This window comes from Gymnoscopelus microlampas (assembly GCF_963454915.1).
Source record: "Gymnoscopelus microlampas genome assembly, chromosome: 4".
In the NCBI taxonomy this organism is placed as follows: Eukaryota; Metazoa; Chordata; class Actinopteri; order Myctophiformes; family Myctophidae; genus Gymnoscopelus; species Gymnoscopelus microlampas.
In genome coordinates, this window is record NC_139941.1 from 34,487,695 (window position 1) to 34,509,680 (window position 21,986).

At 40.7% G+C, this 21,986-nt stretch overlaps 1 protein-coding gene across 1 annotated transcript in view; it reads left to right on the forward strand.

Annotated features, from left to right (window-relative positions):
• The window catches only part of zmat4a (zinc finger, matrin-type 4a), a gene marked incomplete at its 3' end in the record, with an annotated part of 107,706 nt that overhangs the window by 23,917 nt on the left and 61,803 nt on the right, over positions 1-21,986 (forward strand). The window contains exon 3 of the mRNA XM_084055777.1: positions 14,286-14,375. Coding sequence (XP_083911903.1) covers positions 14,286-14,375 — 90 coding nt within the window. The remainder of the gene's footprint in view (positions 1-14,285; positions 14,376-21,986) is intronic.

A 21,986-nucleotide genomic window follows, 5' to 3' on the forward strand; every position in this document is an offset into this window, starting at 1 on the left:
GCAAATCCAGTCCTGGCGGATGTTAATTTGGGACCCTGAGTGAGTCACAGTCAGACATCCCTCCATTCTAAATAGTCGCCTACATTTTATTCTTATCAGTTAATGTGTTAACTGTTAACAAGTTTAAGTTAACAGTTATGAAAAACATTCAAAATGGTCGTCCCTATGTGCCACTGTTATATACAACCAACAATCTTTTTATTTATTATTATTTATTTATATTTTACATTGGAGTGTTCCAGGGGCCTCAAGAAAGTTCCCCAGGGGACGGATTTCGATCTCGGGCCGCTGGTTGAATATCTAGGATTTAGCAGATTGTTTTTGTGTCGTCGTCTTGTCTCTCTCCTCTCCCTTACTTTCTCCAGGGCTCCAGACTAATCTTTTTACGTTGGTTGCACTGGTACCGTGAAGTGCACGAAACATTTTCACAGCACCCTTTAGTGCTGCACTAACACATTTTAAGCAATTTCACATACACCCATAAGGGGCACCACAAAGGCTGCAAAGCACTGTGTGTTGCAGTGAATTATGGGCATCAATTCCTGCCATTCAATTCATTTGAGTGATCCGTGTCAGTCAATAATAATGTGGGAACACAACCTGATAGAATTAAAAAAGGCTCACATTAGTCTGAGGATCAATGGCTCTTGACACTTGCTCTTAGCAGTAGGCTAACTCCTGTCCTGTGTTTCATGTGCTGTGAACCTGAATCTCTGCATGTGGATGAAATGATATTTGACTTCAGCGCTTAATAATAAGCACTGATGATTAATTTGAATCAGCTGTGTGGAAGGAGATCTGTAGGGTAAGTAGGCAGACTAATATGACCCCTTTGGACTTTTGTTAGGTCGTGTTCTCACAGTAGGCTATGATTGACTGACACGGATCACTCAAATTAATTGAATGACTGTGACAACAGGAAGTGTTGCCCATAATTCACACACCCCCTTTTCCCATAAAGTTAGAATATTATCTAGAGAATGGACTGCCCCGCCCCCACCTATTCATTTCAATGAAGTTGCTCACCTGCAGCTCATGAAGCACCCGGAAGTACCCTGTTCTTTCGCATTTGTGCACCAAATTTTGGTGCTCAAATGCGAAAGACTTGAGCACCGAGCAGGCACACCAGGGTTTCAAACGGTAGAAGCATGCAGCGCAGTAGCGTTTTCAATGAGGAAGTCTTGCGATTTGACCACCAGGCGACGGCAGCTTCACTGTTCTACCGCGGTTCTGGGGGCTTGCCCTTTCCCCAGTAAGCTCCCTTGGAAACTTGTGGATAGAGCGCACCTCCAAAATCCCTTTCAATGCTGCCCATAGTTGGTGCCACAAACATGAATAGTTGCACCGTCTGTCGTACAAACTCTATTTCCCCGGGTTGTGTCTACCACGACTGACACAGCCCTAGGTAGACAACCCGACCTGGCTGGGATCTACGCTCCAAGGAGCACACTTTTCTAGTCTATGATTTGTTGTTGACTTCATCCCCACCTGGACTCTCATGAACTCCTAACGAGACGATCGGTTTGTCTTTGTTCTTTGAACTATTTAAAGGTTGTTGGGCTCAGGAATCGAACCTGGGGCTCGCTGTCAGGCTGCTTTAGAGCCTATATGTGGTAGGTGCCTTGACCACTAGGCCACTGGCACCCCTGCATGTCTTATTTCTGCTTCAAATATTGCTATTGATATTTCTATGTCTAGCATTGTTGCATTATTACACGCACCAAGGGCATGCCCCACTTTGACGTACGTAGCCAATTAAGATGTTGGTTGGTCTCACCTTGCTCAAGTTACAGGCGGAGGTCATCCTCCTTCATGGTAACACATCTTTCAGTCGTGAGATTTTATGCTTAAACCATGTGAACTGTCTTTTTTTGCAGCGTCTCTGCAATCACTCCAGTGAACTGAGCACAGGCAGTATCATTGCTGTAGGTTTCTTTTTCATAAGAATGATCTGGGACTTGCATTTGGTAAACGGTAGCTCTTCTTTGGCTGTATTATAAGCAATGTTAAATTTTATTACATATCGGACTCCTCACAGCATCGGTTCTCTGCTGAAAGACTGCGGGGAGGGGGGACAACAAAAGCACTATTCCTAACTATGCTTTGGCTGAATTCTTTGCAAAAAAAGTTATTTGGCTATTTTGTTTATCTGAGCCACAGTTCTGTATTCGTTTGAACTGCCTGTAGCTGTCTGCTGTGAAGGCACTCCAGGAGGAGTATAGGAGGGCACAATATCCATGTGTCACACATATACATGCATGTTGTCCCTCGAAGAGCCAATCAGAGGCAGAGTAGGGGAGGGTCTTGTAAGAATGCGAGGATTTAGGAAAAAAGTGAATTAAAATCTTTAGTCGCACTTGATCCATTTTTGGGTGCATGTGTGACCAAAATGGTCGCACTCTGGAGCCCTACTCACTCACCCTCTATTTCCCCTTACCTTCCTTACTTTATCCTCTCCATCCTCATTCCCCTTACCTCTACACTCTCTCTTTATCAATTCCTTCTCTTGCTCCTCCTACCCTTTCTCCTCTCCGCCCCCCTCCATCCACATCTTTTACTCTTCCTCTCTCCGTTTCTCTCTTGCCTGAATCCGAGCTGATTCCTCAAAGCGATATTTTATTCCATGTGTTCAGATTCAGGTTCTAGCCTGGCCTGCTGAATATGTATGACGATTACAATAATGCGCGTGCGTTCGAGAGAGAGAGAGAGAGAGAGAGATAGTGAGAGAGAGAGAGAGGGGGGGGGAGGAGAGAGAGAGAGAGAGAGAGAGAGAGAGAGAGAGAGAGAGAGAGAGAGAGAGAGAGAGAGAGAGAGAGAGAGAGAGAGAAAAGACTACAGGGGTCGACTACATTCTTGGCTCCTGATGATCTCATCTGCCCTTAAGGATGCCCTCTCTAGACTGTTGTCAATGATTGTCATGGCCCAGTTTCCATCTATAGTTTCCAACACTCATGTCCGTAGTGATTACCACCCTATCAGACCCTTCTGTGTCACTGAGGGCGAGTGTGTAGTATACTGAGGACCTATTAATGCCAATCTAATGCTACGTATATGTCTTAGCCACTCAGCTAGAGGAGCTTTGCAGTGTAGAATCAGAATTAGACAGTGTTGGACTGTAAATTAAGTGCATTCACTACTATGTAGTACTATGGAGTATAGTATACTATATGGAGTACTATTCTTTGAGTATCTGTACTTTACTTGAGTATTATTTGTATTTTTAGAAACTTCACTCTACTACATTTCAAAGACAAATATTGTCTTTGAACTCCACTACATTTCTAGAAAGGGAAAGGTTACATTATTCATTAACCACTTAAGCTCTATTTCAAATATACTGTAAATTGGCTATGATTTATTTTTTCTTTGCTTCTTTTATTATTTTTACTTTTTTCGGGGGGGGGGGGGGGGGGATTTTTTGGGGAAGATGTCTAATTTTCAATACAACTATGAATTGATATTAAGAAGAAAACATAAAAGCAAGTACTGTAGTTAACCAGGAGTATCTATACTTTGACTCAAGTACTGGGGTTGAGTACTTGGTCCACCACTAGAATTAGAGTAGCTCTAATTCTGGACAGAATGAACGATAGAGAATGAATGCCAGTTGTATTTTCGCAAACATATTAATAACTTACACATTAACACTAATAGAGGAGACACATTCTGAGCCCCTTAATAACATATCTCACTAGACAAAGGGAATGTATTAAATAATAAGAATGACCATGGCATCTTTGAGAGCCCCTGTCAGTTGAAGGCCTTTAAAATGAACCTAATCGGGTTTCACCCTATTCAGCAATGTATACTGACATACTGACTGAAATAAAAGCATTATTGCATAAAGTGCCCCTTTACTCTGGTCCTTTTCTTTATCTAGTCATTTCCATTATATGGAATTGGATTTGTTCACGCACTAAATTGTCCAGGCACTTTATTATGTTTACATTATTACTGACCCATATGCATAAAACAACTTAAGCACTTGCCTTAGGACATGAGGGAGCACAGCTCCTGGACCAGTAAGTTATGCATAATCTTACAAATACAAACCATATTAATCTTTATCCTTATATCCTTTATTCCAGTGGTCCTCAACCTCAACCAGGGCCCACTTAAAAATCTCAAAAGTGTTTATTTTAATGATCAAGCAATCGATTTTGTTCCGGCTTGGATCAACTAAGGTACTAAGGTACTATAATAGGTAGTATACTTTAAGTTAATATTTAGCAGTATCACGAGAAAAACTCACTTTTTAAAGAAACATAATTTCATTATTTTTCTTTTAATATTAATGTTATATTTACCGCTGCTTTATTCTGTGGTGCTCTTAAATGGCCTCTACTTGACCTACTTGTGTAAGCCTGTTCTCACCTGCCCCACCGATCATAGGATTTTGGCTACTCTCCAACAAAACATAGCGTGTGAGTGTTGGAGAGTGTGCTGTTTATTGACAAATTAATCTCCATTTCCCAAGCCCATGCTGTTTGACCTTTACCAATATTGATTTTGGAGGAGAGGATTAGGGATGACACCATGGCATAGTCCAATATAGCAGCACTAGGCGCGCCTTGTGATTCACACTACATACTTTATTGTTGTCTGACAAATAAGTAAACTTGTTGTCATAAAGGAATGCGCCTGCTAGACAACAATTGATGCACATGTCATTTTTAAGTTATTCAAAGCATTTTGGTGTATTTTGAGATCCTAAGGATCAGTCAAAAATGTCAAAGTCAAATATGAAAATGTGTAAAATTGCATGTATTTATATTTCCACTATAACACTGATATACTTTATGCCTTAACCCATTAAGGCATAAAATCAAAAAATGATATATATACGTTCCAGGTCTCAATGGGTTAACAGCTCATTTGTAAACATACCATGCTGACTCAGCCAAGTGAACACACAAGCAACATGTATAATTCAGTTCTATTACACAACTTAGCTAAATAAAATACACGCTTATGCAGGAAAGACAGACTGACGCTTCCTCACAGGCAAATTTGCAGTGACTGCATTTTCTGAGCAGCATAATTTGCATCAGATGCTGCCCCGTCGAGATCTTAATGGGTTTTTTTTTTTGGATAAAGAAAGCGACTAATTTTCATCACAGCACCTTCTTAATTACTTCTCATGTATCATTAGCCCAGCAGTCTATTCCAATGGTCACACTCACCATTACTGACTGAGCGTTCCCGGATGCTGTAGCTGGTATGTGTGTGTGAGAGTAATGTGCAGCATTCATTTGCCGTCTGCTTCACAGGAGTTAATGAGGTGGAAATCTTAGCTATTTTTATAGCTGGGGAAAATAATATATAAACAAACTACGATATGAAAATGAGAATGGGAGTCGTCACTGTTCCTGTAATTGATGGTTAACCCATTAAGACCTGAAGCCGATTCTACAAATGTAGAAAACACGTATGTTTCTATATCAGTGGTGCTCAAACTTTTTCATGTCAAGGACCCCCAAAATTATATGTATTTGGCCGCGAACCCCCATCACAAAATATTGTGTTCCAGGGACCCCCAGAAGCAAAGATTTGAGTTAAAAATGTTCGCATTAAAACTATATATATTAAAAGATTTGCACACATTTTTAAAAAAAAATAAAAAAATAGCAGATCTACAAGCTCGTAGTGCGGCACTCGGTGCCGCGCTATGAGCTTGTAGATCTGCTATTTTTGAATAGCCAAAGTGTAAAATAATGCTTTTTAGCTCAAATGAAAAAGTGACACAGATGCGTTCCATGTCTTAATGGGTTAAAAATGTCTGAGAAGTGGTGCTGAAACAGGCCTTTGGTGTCGATCAGTGCTGGATGACAACATACAGGTAGTAATAACAGGTAAACTGTAAGTTATTACTTCTAAACATACAGTCGCAAAAGGAAAGTAATCTGTGGCCTCCGGTGTGAGCACAAACTGCACCAACGAGACACTTCATGTATTGTAGTTCATTCTGAGACATCAGCTTTGACTAATTAGGAGCTGCTCTCATTGGACAACATAAGGAGTGGGCTATTAATTGAAATTTCCCAAAAGATCAGTTGTTAGCAGCATCTTAAAGACACTTTTGGTGAATGCAGTGATATGCCAGACAAGTGCTTTTCTGCTGTCAAACAACAATTCAGCAAGTTGGAGACCACCTGCAAAGATTCTGAGGGTGGCTGATGAGACACATAAAATGTAAATAATGTGAGATGTAAGGTGCACAACAGTTAGCTCATAATCCAAGGACTATGGCAGTTTAAACATACAATATATATAACATGCAATACTTCCAGTCCCTATAGAACACCAAATCAAACCAAAAGAGATGTTTACACCATTATTAACTCTGATTTTGCCACTGACGAGAATGACAAGATTTGAGTTTTCGGTGGTTTTCTACCAGATGGCGCTGTTCGCTACCCTATGAATGATGCTTTCACTGCCAGATGACGATCCGGAATTGACGTCATTTTGACTAATTTACTTTTTATTTCCTGTGGGAAAATGGCTATATCTCCGTTCAGGCCACATTCAACTGGCCACAGCTAGGCAACAGATTACCGCGACCGGATAAAAAAAAACATCCCGAGACCCCCATGCGTGTAATGATCTCCGTGAGGATACATTTTTCTGCCCGACTCCCCATAATATATCCCATCATATTTTGTGTTTTCTTCAAACACACTTTTTGCTACTACTAAAACAAATTGGTCCACATTATCTCTGGAGTCATGGGAGTCATGTGTCAGAATTTTCCTTCCATTCCAATTGTTTATGACTGACTTCCAAACATTGCGGGCCCTGGGTAGCCAACCCAGCCTGGTGGAGATCTGCGCTCAGAGGAGCGCACTTTTCTAGTTATTTTTTTTTGTATTATTCTTTTTATTAATTTGCTTAAAAATATGTTTTCATATTTGTGTCATATACATTCACATCTAGATATTACCCAGCAACATAAGTTTTATTCGGACATGTTTTCACAGCGAATGAAGGCATCAACCTATATTAAACTAGAAAAAGTGCTCCTCCGAGCACAGGTCTCCGCCAGGTCAGGTACGGTTATTGTGGCCTCCTGGTGGCGCTATAATAGGCCAATGTGAAAAGGGTGCCATTTATTCTTAGGCCTTTCACGGCAACCGGACACTGCATTCATGATTTGAGGCATTTTGTTCCAAAAATGTGTTTTGCTAAATTAGACATGCTGGTGGCGCTATAACAGGACAATGCGAAAAGGGTGGCATTTCTTCCTTGGCCTAGTGGGAATGTGCGTGTGAAATCTCACGGAAATCGCACGCTGCGTTCATGATTTGAGGCATTATGTTCAAAACGGACCAATCCTGCAAACTTTGTAAGCCAACCTTAGCCAATGAGGATGGAATATGGAAAATCGGACAGATCTGTGTTGATCACATGACTGTAAAGATATTGTTTACCGATTTGCATGACGTTTGGATAAAATCTGTAGGAGTAATATCAAAAAATGGGTTTTGCACAAATCGGCCTCCTGGTGGCGCTATAACAGGCCCATGTGAAAAATGTGGGGCAGAGGTTCTGAATTGGGAGTGTGTGTGCACAATTTGGCTGCGATTAAGCCAACAGTGCAAGAGATTAGCTGTCCACAGACGGACGGACGGACGGACACACACACACGGACACACGGACACAGACGGACGGACGGACGGACGGACAGGGGGTAAAACATACTCTCTCGCCATGCCTTTCGGCCTGGCGGAGACAATGAATAGTTTTGAAATGTTTTCATCATGCCCCAGGTGTGTAAAGAACTTTATGCACAGAATGAATAACTCTTGCTCATTTCTTCTGCCAATCTAACTTTACAAAGCTGCCTGAAGGGAGTCATGACTATACAAACACAAAATCCACTGATGGTTAGAACAAAGGCTTTTCAAACTGTGGGGAATAGAAATAGAGATGTAATATGAGGCAGTCAAAAAACAGAAAATGAGGGGTGAAAGGGTGAGCATAGCGGGGGGTCTTCTCCAAATTGCCATCTGATTCCTAATGCATTTAGCCTATTACTGTATTCCCAAAAGTGCTCTACCATGTCACCAGTGTTTAAACAATGCATCAAAGCTAATCATGCATTCAGAAAGGAAAAGGGTACAGTAATGATTCCTGAGCAGGAATACATTTTCTGACCCAGCAGTGTGCTGCTCAGATGAGTGGCCTGGAGGAGCTGAGGATCAAACCGAGAATCTTCCAATTCCCGGGCGGCCGCTCTACCTACTGAGCCACTGCTGCTTCCTTCACTGTACTCATTTAGTTTAACGTAACATGATCACTGGTTTAGAAAATCTATTTTTCACATTCACAGACAATGAATGAATCAGTAGTCCACTGATGCTGCATTGCAACTCATTTCTGCAGCATTGCGGGAGATGTTCGAGAACTGAAAAGATCATATCTAAGTCCCTGTAAACACACCATATCTTATAGTGCCAATGGGGCCAATTCTCTTTGATCTCTGTGGGTTTTTTCACAGTGGATATAGGGTTCACTGTGATTCGTGCCAGTTTGTTTATCGATGCGAGTTTCACAACTGACTGTATGACCTAGTTTTGTGACATATAGTGCCCATCCCATTCTCTATTGATCTCCGAGGCTCAACAATACTCTTGGCTGCTGCCAAGCTGGATTTGGCTCTCAGAAGGGCATATAAAATATTAAAAGGGCATATAACTTTAAAACACTTCTGGGGCCATTGTAACGTCTTCTCCGGCTTTTGTGTGCAGTTTTTAAATTGCTTAATTCAATATTTAGATATTTGACATTAATTCATTAATTAAATTAATGTTTTTCATAAAACAAACAAACAAAAAAAACCTTTAAGGCCCAATTTGCAACTGTAGCCTAATTTATACTTCTTTGTATGACTGTGTTGCTTTTGGACACCAGAAGAGGTCCTGCCTATTTGTCTGTCCCCAGCAGACAAATAGGACAAAAACACGCTGTTAGTAGGCCAAGGTAGTAAATCCCAGAATATTTCACGCATGCAATAACCCAGCCAATGCGGATACCGGAACCCGGAGTGGACACACTAATTAGCGCAATTACCCCGGCATTACGGAGCAAGCTGAGAACCACATTTTCTGTTTGTGGACAGATTTATCTCATGTGTGTAAATAACAAACAAAACTTTACAAAAGTATATTTTCATTATCTTAATTTTCGTGTGTATTTAGTCTCGCTGGACGTGTTGGCTCCCGAAACAAAGGAATCAAAGGATTTCTGTATCCATTTGGATACATGAATGATTTATGAATAACTGTTGTTCATTGTTCTATATTTTAAACAAAGATTACAACGGACCATAGCTTTTAAGACTGAAAAATGGAATGGAATGAGAGGTGTCGAGAATCCAACTGAGACAAAATGCAGTGTTGAGAAAAAACCTCAGTAGGTACAACACACACTGTTTTGATGGATACTGTCCCAAACTGAGCCCAGCATGCTTCCAAACACAGTCACATCAATTATGCTTGCTGTTTCTAATTTACTATGCAGACTAGGATGCTGATGAACTAACGGCAATCTTGCACTGCAACAATTTTGTTAATATATTTAATCTGTAATTAATTCATGAAATCTTATTACGGCATGGCTTGTCAGAGGCAAACTGTCAAGAAGAGTTTGTGTGTCTGTGTGTCCGGAGGTAATCTTGCAAACTGCTGGACCGATTTGTGGTGCGTTTTTTTTCACGTATGTGTTCTACTTTTTGGAATATCTAACTTTCAAATTCATAATCGAAGTCAATCGGGCTGAAACTTCATTATGTCATAGATATCTCATAGACGACTGACATAACGGGCTGGCTACATGAAGTCCGAGATACACAATGGAGCATTAATAGTTTGACTTCTTTTTTTTTACTATGCAAATAAAAGTTGTTTCAAGAAGTACCTCGATTTTGTATTCACATTGCATCACATCCTTGAAAGAACGTTATCAATGAGAGATTTTCAAGTAAAACAACAGAAACATTATGTCCACACATTATTTATGCAAAGCTTAAAGCACACAGGTTAATGAGGTTGCCTAATTGTAAAGTACTGAAGGCCATTTTTTGAGTGTGTATGAAATATTCTAGAACTTAAATATGCAAAAGTAAAATATTATCAATAGGTCACTGTCGGAGACTTTTCAGCCTATGAAATGAAAGGGATCCTGATATTAACCCTTTTCCAAACTTAAAGGAGAACATTGCCCATTTTCAACCGCATCTTCACATACAGTAATTGGTCAATGTTTTTACTTAATGCTCATTATAAGATCCCACATTTTTTTCACTTTCACTTTGTCACTCTCACATTTCCAATGACAGTCTCTTCTATCCTTCAAAACGGAGCACTAGTTTTAGAGTATCCATAACTCCACGTCCAAAATTATCTGTTTTGGAGCCTGTTTTTGCCATAATAGCTCTCTAATGGAGAAAAGTCAATTGTATTTGATTTTCATTCACTGACTATCCCAACTATTGTCCAGTGTTGGTTCATAAAAGTACTTTACTGGAAAGGTCTTCAGTATCCTTCAAAACTATTAGGTTTAATTCTGGGAATCGGTATTGGCAGTGACAAAACGGTATTGGCGCATTACTAATGCAGACTGACAGTGTTCTCAGTAGCCATCCATTCAGCTGACAGCTGGTGCTCTAACACATCACATGAATCCTTTAAAACACCTCTGTGTGCCACCTCAAGCAACACATATTGGTAATTGCATTGAAATGACTTAAGTAAAAAATGCAGTGTGCATGTGTACAACTATGACGTACTCATACTCATAGTTTCCCACTTTTGCACATAGGAACCTTTCTCATTGTGTCTTTTTCCTTTTCCCTTACTCTAATGACTAAAAGGACTTTGATAGGTGAAATTAATACATAGAAGAGTCGTTGCTTTTTGCTGGATTATCAGAATGCTGCATGTTCCATATATTTTTTATGTTTAGTATGCTGTATGAGAGATTATTTGTGATACAAAAATGGTGACTATGTCATTACTTGCCTATCAGAAAGCAGGGCATAGAATGCTGAATAAAATGTTTAGCCCTCAGTCAGCAATGTAAATGTTACCTTACACATGTTCTCAGAAACAGACAGGAAATGGAAATCAATGAGGCTATTGACGCTGTTTACTATGTGATTGTACCTTAGGCAACACTTTGAACCAGCTCTTTACATAGCACTAGTTTTTATTGTTCCCAGCTCTGAAGGTTTGCCCGAAAAGAGTTTGAATGATTGAATGAATGAATACTTTATTAACAAGTTTGTTAACAGTACAGGTACGTACGGTAGTACAGTCAATGGTTATGCTAAACGGATAGCACAAAAAGCCCCAGGGGGCTTGTCTCCATTGTGGTACATTGTACTCAATTCATCAGTAATACGTATAATACATACAATACAATACATATTGGTAGAAAACTCAGTAGCATCAACAGGTACATTTACAGAGAAAGGAGGGGTCGTGGGGCAGAGGATGCTACTACCAAGGTGTTCAAGGAGTTAAGCTATTGTATTTTGAGGTCAACCATTCTTTTAGGAGTTATTTGTTCTCTCACCCAGCACAAGGCTACTCTTTTTTTTTTTATGTAAATGACTGATAATTCTAAACGTTATGTGTGTCTTGTGTGTGGAATCTGGACTGTAGTAGGATCATAGACTGTAAAAAGAATGGACAAAGCGAAGCTTGGTTTCTACAGACCGATTTGAAGCCTGTTTTTCGGCGTATTGAAATCCGCCATCTTTGAACTGCTAAATGACCGTAATGTAATGTAATGTAATTTAAAAACAAATGTAAACTAGCGATTGGAAACATAAAGTGTTTATAAAAAGGTTTCCTAAGGTAATAAAATCAAGTGTAAAATCCGCCCAAAGAGATTATATTTTAGTGCGACCGGTAAAAGATGAAATAGCGACATCTGCTGGGCCATTAATAGGAACAGCATCTGTAAGAGAACCCAGAAGAGAGCTTCAATTCCAGTGCAGGGGGTTTGCCCCTTGAGTAGGATTTGTCCCCCAGGGTTCCATGCTGGTGGGAAAATATTTGTAATAGTCAATTGGTGGAGGTATTACAACAGCAATTGACAACTAGAAAGGTGCAATTTGGGGAAATTGCAAGTGTGGTTGCCTTGATCACATGAGGAACCCACTGGGTGACATTGTGTTGTGTGGCCAAGCAACATGCGATTCAAATTTGCTACTGATCGGATCCTGCGTTTGTGATATATGGCTTAGTTTTTAAGAAATAGGCCCCTCCCACTAATGTTGCAAACCAATTACATTGTCACATCACCCCTGAGATCATGTGTAAGTAATTGATTGATTTGAGCATGATTTTGTACAAAAGGGGCCACTCCTGCACATTTTGGAAGCCAATTTCTAGCCAAAAAACAGATCCGTCTGTACACGTTTATTCTCAAGTGAGAGTATATACATGAAGTTTTCCTCAATAAATCCAATGAGAACAGGAATGGGGTGATCAAAAGCTGCTCTACAAAATTGGCCCTACCACCCGTGAATGTGGAGAAGCAGACCATACCTTGCAGCACTGCCTTGTCTGCCCTCTACCCAACCCGTGTAGCTTAAAAGATCTCACCGAGTTCAATAATAATACAAAGGATAGTGTAAAGAAATGGGTAAACTGTCATATAACCCAACATACTTCGAAGAGCGAAGACACAAAAACAAACAGAAATCCAAGGCTTTCTGTAGTTTTATAGAAAAACAGGATTAAAATGTATTAGTTTTAAAAGTATTGGCTTAGGTTCTGTGCCCTAGTAGAGCAAGAACACTATAGCTGGGCCCCAATGACCCATGTTTTGGCTCTATAAGGGAGCGGTGGGGCAGTCCAAGCACATGGTTTTTGATCAGCTCAGTGATGTGGTGGTAATGTAGTATTGATTCTTCTTCATTCCTGATTATGTCAAGCGTGCATGTTGCTGTATTACCGTACAAAAAATGAGGGCCATACACTCCCTGTTCTAGTCTGGTTTATTTGCATTCCCACAATCAGTGGTGTTCACCATTTTAGCTTTACTGCCCAAGCAGAAACAGACGGATGGTCCAATGTCCCTGGGGAAAGTATTTAGCCCACTCAACTGTAAATCTATTGTATGCAGGGGTATCATTACCCTATAGGCAAGCATCAACAGAGTACATGCCATCTGAACAGATGTTTTATAAGTACAGTAGCAGTATGTTTTTGTTCCAGTTTGAATAAAGAATAGAGAGAAACTTCCGAACAGAGCATGTGCACATTATGCTGGTTGTTACTATTCTATTCAAAATATCAATGACAAACCTAATGACACAGTATTTGGGGAGATGGCATAGATGGAATTAGAAATGTGAAAGATCCACTTGAGTATGTCTCTTTTAGCCTTAGTATCCTATTTGTATTTCAAATGGAAATGTATTGTTTATTAAAAGACTTGCTATTAATATTTCTGCTGAAAAACAAGACAGGCAAGACCAATATGATCCTCTGCACATGTTTCTTCTTCTTTGACCTGTCAGGAATGTGTATACACTATGCCTATCTGTCATCTCTTCGAGAACCTCAGAGCCAGACAGACAGGGGCTGGGCATTAGTCTACACGGCATCATACCTTTGAGAGAGAGAGGATCTTGTAAACAGCAAAAACACCTCACTGGGCTCCTCCTAGCAAGACACAGTGACAAAATATCAATAGAGCTCCCCTCACTATTGCTCAGGCCCGTCTTTGAATGTCACATCCCTACATCTGTACATCCCACCTTTCTAGCAATCCGGCCTCTCCTTTTCATTGTCAAACGAGACCTGGAAACGTGCAGAGCTTACTGTATGCAGTCAAGCGGAATCATTTCGAGATAAACTTAATGAGGAATTGACTGATGCACTCCTCCCAGAATCCCTCGCTTCTTCAGCCATGACTGTCAGAGCTAAAGAGGAGGGGGGGGGGGGGGGTGTTCCAGCACAAACCCGCAACAAGAGGTTAGATAACTAATTATCAATTGTGACTAGAGCCGGGCAGATACTGTGCGCAGTATATTTGGTGGTTTTCCTTATTTCTTTGTTTTATAGTTGACTTATTTGCAAAGTTTTATCTTGGATTTTACATTACATTAATACTCAGTGTCTCAAACTGCACAGTACTTATGGCTGACTTACTATGTACACTTTCTGATGGAATCTGTGACCTTCTAGTTATGGGGCAGCCTCTGCTATTACTGTGCTGTTCAATGTTAATGTGTCTTTGCTAATAATCTTCTTCCTTTGCCCTTCCAGAGTCGGAAACATGCCAACAAAGTACGACTGTATTACATGCTACATCCTGTGGATGGAGGCTGCCCTGCCAAGAAACTCAGAACAGACAATGTGAGTAGCCGTAATAACAGAGGTATGAATTATACATCCTGCCTATCCATGCTACATGTGTGTTTTTTTCACACAAGCTAATTAGTCTCTGGGAAGCAGGGACAAACTCTGTATAGTTACGTTCACAGCTTTCACTGAGCTGGAAGAGCCCTCTCAGTTAATGGATTTTCCTACTATTGATTCCACCCCACCCAGTGCCTCCGTGCCCCTGTCAGAATAGTGAATAGATAAATAGCAATGCCTCTATTTCTAGTCAAATGAACAATGTGACAGTGTGACAGTGAAAGCGTAACAACAACACTGGGCTGTCGAGGCAGCCTTCCATCAGGGGAAAAGGAACACGCTGTAATGTATACAACACTCCAACAATCCTCAGCTCCCTCTACATGTAAATTGCAACTACATGGCGTGTTTGACAGACGCAATTATGTGGCCTGTCACTCGCTGGTCGATAAATGTTGGGATGGTGATGTGTGTGTTATCCTTCCCTGTGGCCTATGGAGGAGGTCAGCGGTGCGTAACCTACTGTAACATAACGTACAAGAAGCACGCATGAGCTTCTTTCCTCGTCTCCCATGGAGGAGACACTTAAACAAAAACATCTGTTTATGTCCGTTATACACTGATTCGTCTGCATCCTTGTAGGAAGTGTGGTGTTGATATTTCATGGTAAATATAAAAAAGGCTTGCACATCTCAATAACAAATTGTGTGCTAGAGTTTGTCAAGCCACAGAATCATGTGTTATTAACCACCCAACCAAATTTGAATGATTGAAAACACTGCCAAGTGTATCAAATAGAAAACAAGCAGTATTTTCTCTGCTCACTCTGCTCTGAACACTTTGGGCGTGTCCACTGAAGGCATTGAAAAACTGCCTTTCGCGGGAGATGTACAGCCTCTCTCAAGCGTCAAATACAAGAATGGCCTGAAACCATGGCCGTAGCCAGCTATGAGGTCACCAAGGTCTGCAACTTGATACAGTTTTTAACTAAAGGTCTCCTACTCAGAAGATGTGCGAGATGGGGAGGCGGCAGTGCAGGGCTATGGGTGGCGTGGGTAATGATGTGCTAGTACAACCCAACTAGCACATTATTGATTTGGTCAACTTTCATTGAGGTGACAATGTTTTCTGTGATTGTATTGACTAACTCCTGAGCTCAGTAAAAGGGAATTTCCAATGCTGTAGGTCAACTTGACATCTATATTATGCTGACATTTTGTATCCTTTGTGATATATTGAGTCTTTCAGGCTGTCTAATGCCTAGAATTAGCCAAGGAGGTTGTATGGTTGATTTGGTCGATATCCTGAATGTTTGATAAAATGTATTGTGCGACAGATTCATTCAGGGCTCACATACGGTATTTTAATGTGGAAGGTGGGATCGCGTGACAGATGCACAATTTGTGGGCTATTTTACACATCTGAACATCTGTTATACATCTGTTATATAACGTGGTTTTGTAAGGGGGACTATGGCTATTTAATTGTATTATTTATGGTGACTGTATGTAGCCAAACAAAAGCCAGAGGAAGATCCTTGTTGCTCAAAACATCACAGACAAACAATAATGACAACTATGTATGTTACAGAGTATTACTTTAACCGATCAAGACTGGGAACGCATCTGTGTAATTTTTTATTTCTATATATATTTAAAGCAAAAATTTGTAACTCAAATCTTTGCTTCTAGGGGTGCCTGTAAAAACATATTTTGAGATATTTAAAAAAATATATGTTTTATATTATGTTCAAAAAACTGTTAGGATTTAGAAAGCTTTTTAGAATCGGACTCAGGTCCTAATGGGTTAATTAAATTATCATTTCAACAATAATATGAAGGAGAAAAAAAGGTTATTTTCTACTTCCGTGATTGGGAACTGGCATGGTGACAGCAGTGAGAAGTGAAGATAGCAGTGATAATTGAGCTGTAGTGGTATAGTGTGGATTGTACTGTAAGACTGAGGGGACTACGGTCTCAGCTGTGATTACTGTGAGTTTACCTTTATCAATCCCAAAATCTCTCCACTTCACCACCCGATAAGGACTCATCAAGGGACATGCAGCCCCATTCCTCTTTCTGTGGCTGCCTCTCTTTCTCCCTCAGTGCTCCTGGTCTCGTCTTTACTTTTGCTCAGTTCTCGTCTTTGTTGCTCTGCGTTTTCTCTCTTTCTCAGCACATTTCCCCTGCAAACAACTTCCTCTCGCTTTTTAATCTCCTCTCCTCTGCCATGTAGGCTCCTGTTAACTGCTCATTATGAGAAGATCCAAAGAGGAGGTGATTAGTGTTGATCACACAGACAGCCTGCAGAACTCAGCAAGGTCGATTGTCAGGGTTAGATGACATAATGAGAAAAAAAGGGGGCTTGTTTACAATGAACCACTTTCAAGGTTCAAGGCTCTTTATTGTTACTTCTTGTGTAGAGGAGTTAAAATTGCTTTTCTGTCTGACTGTGTAAACCTGGACCACAAAATAAATGCACTATAAATGCTTGCGTGTCTCATCAAGAGTTCACTGACTGTCATTTCAATTATTTGCTCTCTAATACAGTTTAGTACTGGATACGTTATAATATAGTGATATAGAGTTAGATAGTGATATAACGTTTGTTGGCAATCAGCTCCAGTTGTCACCTGTCCTCCCCAATTATCTCTCTAAAATGACCACGACCTTCATCATCACAAAGGAACAATACTCTGCCACACTGCACCCTCTAAACAACCATAGAATATACCAAATAGGCACCAGCTCTGAATACATTTCCAGTTTACTGTCCACGCACTGTCCCTTTTCACTGTATGCATTCATGCATGTCAGTATGGTACAGCTACACTATATGTGAGCTGTCATTATGTCTGTCTACATCTACAGCATCTCAACAAAGAAAGGGGTCTTTCTTGACAATGAAAATACAGTGCTTCAGATTCTCATTGGACTTTCATGTTGTTCTCCATTCATTTAAATGAACTAGGAATTTTGTACAATAGTACAGGTATGTATTTTGTAACACATACTGTAGTGCTGTCCAGGTATTGAGGAATTATTTTCATCACAATAACTCAACACTGTATGTGCTCTTGTATTTCTCACATGGTGATGTCTTGTTAATGGCATGAATATGCCAGTGCAAGGGAAATGCTTTATTAACCATTGCAGTGTGCAGTCGTTGTTTGGCGGATAATATTAATTAATTTTCCCTCACACGAGAGTGCTAAATAAACACTTTCTAAAATGAGAGCCTGGTAAATGGAGCACCGGAGGTGCAGACAATTATATCTATTTTTCCCCTCTATTGCATGTACTACAATACATACAGTACCAGCACGCTTTCCAGATCAAAGCTGTATGTGCATGCGTCTGTGCTGGCTGCGTTAACAGGGTAAGCAGCATTGTCCAAAAAAAACACAGTTAAAATGGTCATACATTAGAAACCATCACAAAAGTCGCTGCAGCCCAATTATTGTAAACAGAACAGAAAAATCATAATGTAACACAGAAACAGTGCAGCAGTTGTGTAGTAAACATTGTAAAATGTAACATTTACTCTTGACTTCATTACTCGTTAGCTAATCTTAGGAGAGCTTGATAATTTGTCTTCCAGTTAGAGCCCATGTTATTTGCAATGCCTTTGTACCTGGTGCCTAATCTTTTTTGTTTTTAACTAATTGTATTGTTTATATCCAGCGTATCAATAGAGGTGCTTTTTATCCTTTTAAATGTCACCAACCCTGAGGGAATCAAAGTAATCTGTTGAAATTGGTGGAAGCTAGCTAAATAGTGCTGCTGGGTCACGCCCCCTCAGCGCAAGTTAAGACATAGCGCCAGGAATTAAGTTGCGCCATCAAAATAGGGCCCCAAATGTGAACACATAGATAGTCTTTTACCTGTTTTTTTTTACCCTGAACCGGTGTGAGGCGGTAGATTAATAACAAATCTACAGCATATTAAACTGACCAAGAGCAGATGATCTAAAATTATCTTGCAAATGCAGTTAATATGTCTGGCACTGGTTTTATATACGAGAAGCATTTCTCAGTGTAAGAAATGGTTCAATATCTGGAGGTGGGCCAAACAGAATCTGGCAGAATGTGTAATAATTGATCTTGTTGACCAATCAAGAAAGGATTTTTATGAAAGAGAACGATATACGATATATAGCATCAATATTCTCCACGAGTCACAATACAGAACGGCTTTGTTGGATAATAGCCTCAGCATTTAACTTAGTTAGAATGCACAAAAAAATGTATTAAAATAACTTCAACTTGACTGTTTACCTCTAAGTGAAACAGACAAGCATTATATAAGCAGTTGTTTGTTGAAGTTGCCTTGGAGAGACGTCTATGTGGGTGTGACTAAAGTGACAAAACATAAGTGAAGAAAGCAGCACAAAAGATGAGTGCATGACTCGCTGTGCACTAGTTGACCTTGTCCAAGCAGATAGGCGGTGCAAAGTCGTGGTACTTGCAAACAGGCCCTTCTGTGCCTCTCCCACATCTCCCACACGGTGAATCACCCAAATACCAAACATAAAAATAAGGAAATTGACAATTCCCTGTCCGCTGTGCACCTTGCGCCAATGTGCCAACCCCAAAATACTAACCATAGTCTTGTTGTTCCACTGAGCCAAGAACCGCACTAGCACTAATAGTGGTTACGGTTTAAAGGGAATACATTTTTGAAACATATTCTAAACATTTTTAGCGGTGCCAACCGCTCTACGTTTGACTCTGTCTGTGTGTCCGTTTGTTTGAGCCTGGGATGAATGAGCACGGGATTTTAAACAGCTATAACTCCAGTTTGCAGCATGCCACCAAGTCCACATTTGGTATGTGGACTTAGACCACCAATAGGGACGAGCATGAATTGATGAAGTTATCAAAGCGGGGTCCAGGGACCCCCAGCGTATGTTATGTCCGTCCGCCCGTATGAGCACGGGATTTTAAACAGCTATAACTCCAGTTTGCAGCATGCCACCAAGTCCACATTTGGTATGTGGACTTAGACCACCAATAGGGACCAGCATGAATTGCTGAAGCCCCCACTAAAACAAGCAATAGGGACGAACTGTAATTACTTAAGCCCCGCCCCCTCTGTCTGCCCATTGGCTGGGCTTTAAACAGCCATCATTCCAGTTTGCAGCATGCTACCAAGTACAAATTTGGTAAGTGGACTCAGACCACCAATAGGGACGAACTGAAATGAGTTAAGCCCCGCCCCAAAGGCACCGCTTCCTTCACACAGGGTGTGATTTTTTTATGATTTGTGAACATTTTCAGTGGAAGTTTAGCTGTACTACATTGCAGCTGACATGCTACAAAATGTACAGGAGCATTATTATTGGATGCAAACCATCCAATCATCTACAGGCACATTCCGTTTAGCTTAAAACCACTGGTGATATCATTCACTAACAGGTGCATGGATGGACCCCTCAGGATAGTTCACATTTCCCCTCAGCCAACAACTCCTGTAATTCAATGTAAAAAACTTGTGTAAAGACAATTACTGCCAGGGGAGGAGTTTGGGAGCTGAAGGGCTGTCTCCTTAGAGCCTACTGCTGTTCTAATTAAATCAACTTCAGGCTAATAGGGCTTCTGTTTCATTGGGAGAGGATGAGGTGTGTGTGTGTGTGTGTGTGTGTGTGTGTGTGTGTGTGTGTGTGTGTGTGTGTGTGTGTGTGTGTGTGTGTGTGTGTGTGTGTGTGTGTGTGTGTGTGTGCGTGTTTGTATTACTATACATGTACTTGTGAGGGCCAAATGTCCCGTCAAGTATTGTAGAATTGTTATAGTTTGTGTGTGTGTGTGTGTGTGTGTGTGTGTGTGTGTGTGTGTGTGTGTGTGTGTGTGTGTGTGTGTGTGTGTGTGTGTGTGTGTGTGTGTGTGTGTGTGTGTGTGTGTGTGGGGGAAACAATCCCAGAAGAGCGAGGTAGAGCCATCTACTCTCTTTGTCTTTCTGCTGTGGCTGATTAGCACAATGTCCCCCTGGGATGTTACAGTCTGTAGCTTCTCATGATAAAGATGAACAATACACTGTTTGCTCTGGACAGTTTTATTTTTATGATATATTATGTCTTTGCATTATGCCGATTGATGACCTTGACCAACGTTCTTATATATAAAAAAGAATATTTTCTGGCATTTGTTGGCGCGTGTATTGCACCGTACGGGCACAATACAACTCAACTTGGAAAGAAGCATTTGCTTAACTAACTAAACTTCCCTTGTCTGACTTTTATTTTATTAATTTTATATTTCATTATGCAACACATGGCGCCTTGCGTGTGAATCCCTCTTCTTCAACTACTTGTGGCCCTTTTAGTTGCCTTCTTGTAAACATTGACTGTGACCTTTTCTCACTATTCAGTTTGACAACTGACTTACCACATGTTAGCGGTTACGGTTATGTTAAAACTTTGAGCTCATAGATGGTAATGATGCCAATGATTTAGGCAGAAACAACCTTAACAACTTACACTTTGTGATACTATGGTGTCACTCAGCGAAAGTATTTGATTCACTTGTTCAATTCAATTGTTTTCGGCGAGTGACTCCATCGGACGACTAAGTATAAAGTAGGCTTAAGGCCCCCATCTCTGGAAGCACTTGTACCCCCTGACTGCAATATTATCTCTTTTTTGTCCCCATACTGGCCCCCTCTCAGCTTTCCTTTTTTTTGTCTAAATAAAGAAATCAATTGAAGTGGAGTGAACTGCCCGCTTTTTCTTTTTTTATGGTATTTATTTATGCTTTATTAAATATTAAATAATACACAGGAGAGAGACAGAGGATTGCAAGAGAGTGAGGATTAACATGCATGAGTTCATGGCCTGGTTTCAACCCCACTACGTCATTTTCAGGTCAAATCATATGCGATACTCATAAAAGCTGGTTGAGCCTGTAGGACTCACTATAGCTATAGACTATAGTCTCCTTTGTTGTTTTAAGCACTTGAACCCTTGCATCCCTATTCTGTGGCAAAACAATGGCAAAAATAGCTCACAACGCGTCGCAATGCATTGTGCTGCGTTGTGAGCTTATAGAATTGTGAACTGTAGATGTCTATTTTCGGTTAAGATATTTGGTGTAGAGAGAAAAAATCACACCCAGTGTGAAGTGGGCGGTGTGGTCACAGTGGTCATTACAGTGATGGAAGTGATTCACTTTAAAAAAATATATAAAAGTGTTTTTTTTAAGTGCATAGTCCTATATGGCTACGCACATGTGTCATGTGTTTCTAGCCAATCACAGTCCTGAATAGAGTCATGGTGGCCAATCACGGTGCAGGGTTAGGGGGGTACACTGGTGGCCAATCACAGCGCAGGGTTGGGGGGGGTGCAATTGGGTCGATGTCCAAACCTCACATATAGGGGCGGTTGCACCGCCCAAAAAGGAGAGTGCCCCGGGGGACCCCGGTCAACTAATTAGGGTGTAAGTGGTTAACACACCTAGATAGTCTGTGATAAAACCAAGGAAACATTCACACACTTGTCTTATATGCGCTAATTACAGTGTGGCAAAGGATCTACGCTTACGTCACAACCTAACCTCAGGCTGCTAGTAAAAGGGTACAGTGGTCATTGCATCAAGGCAGCGCAGGCTGTGGTTAT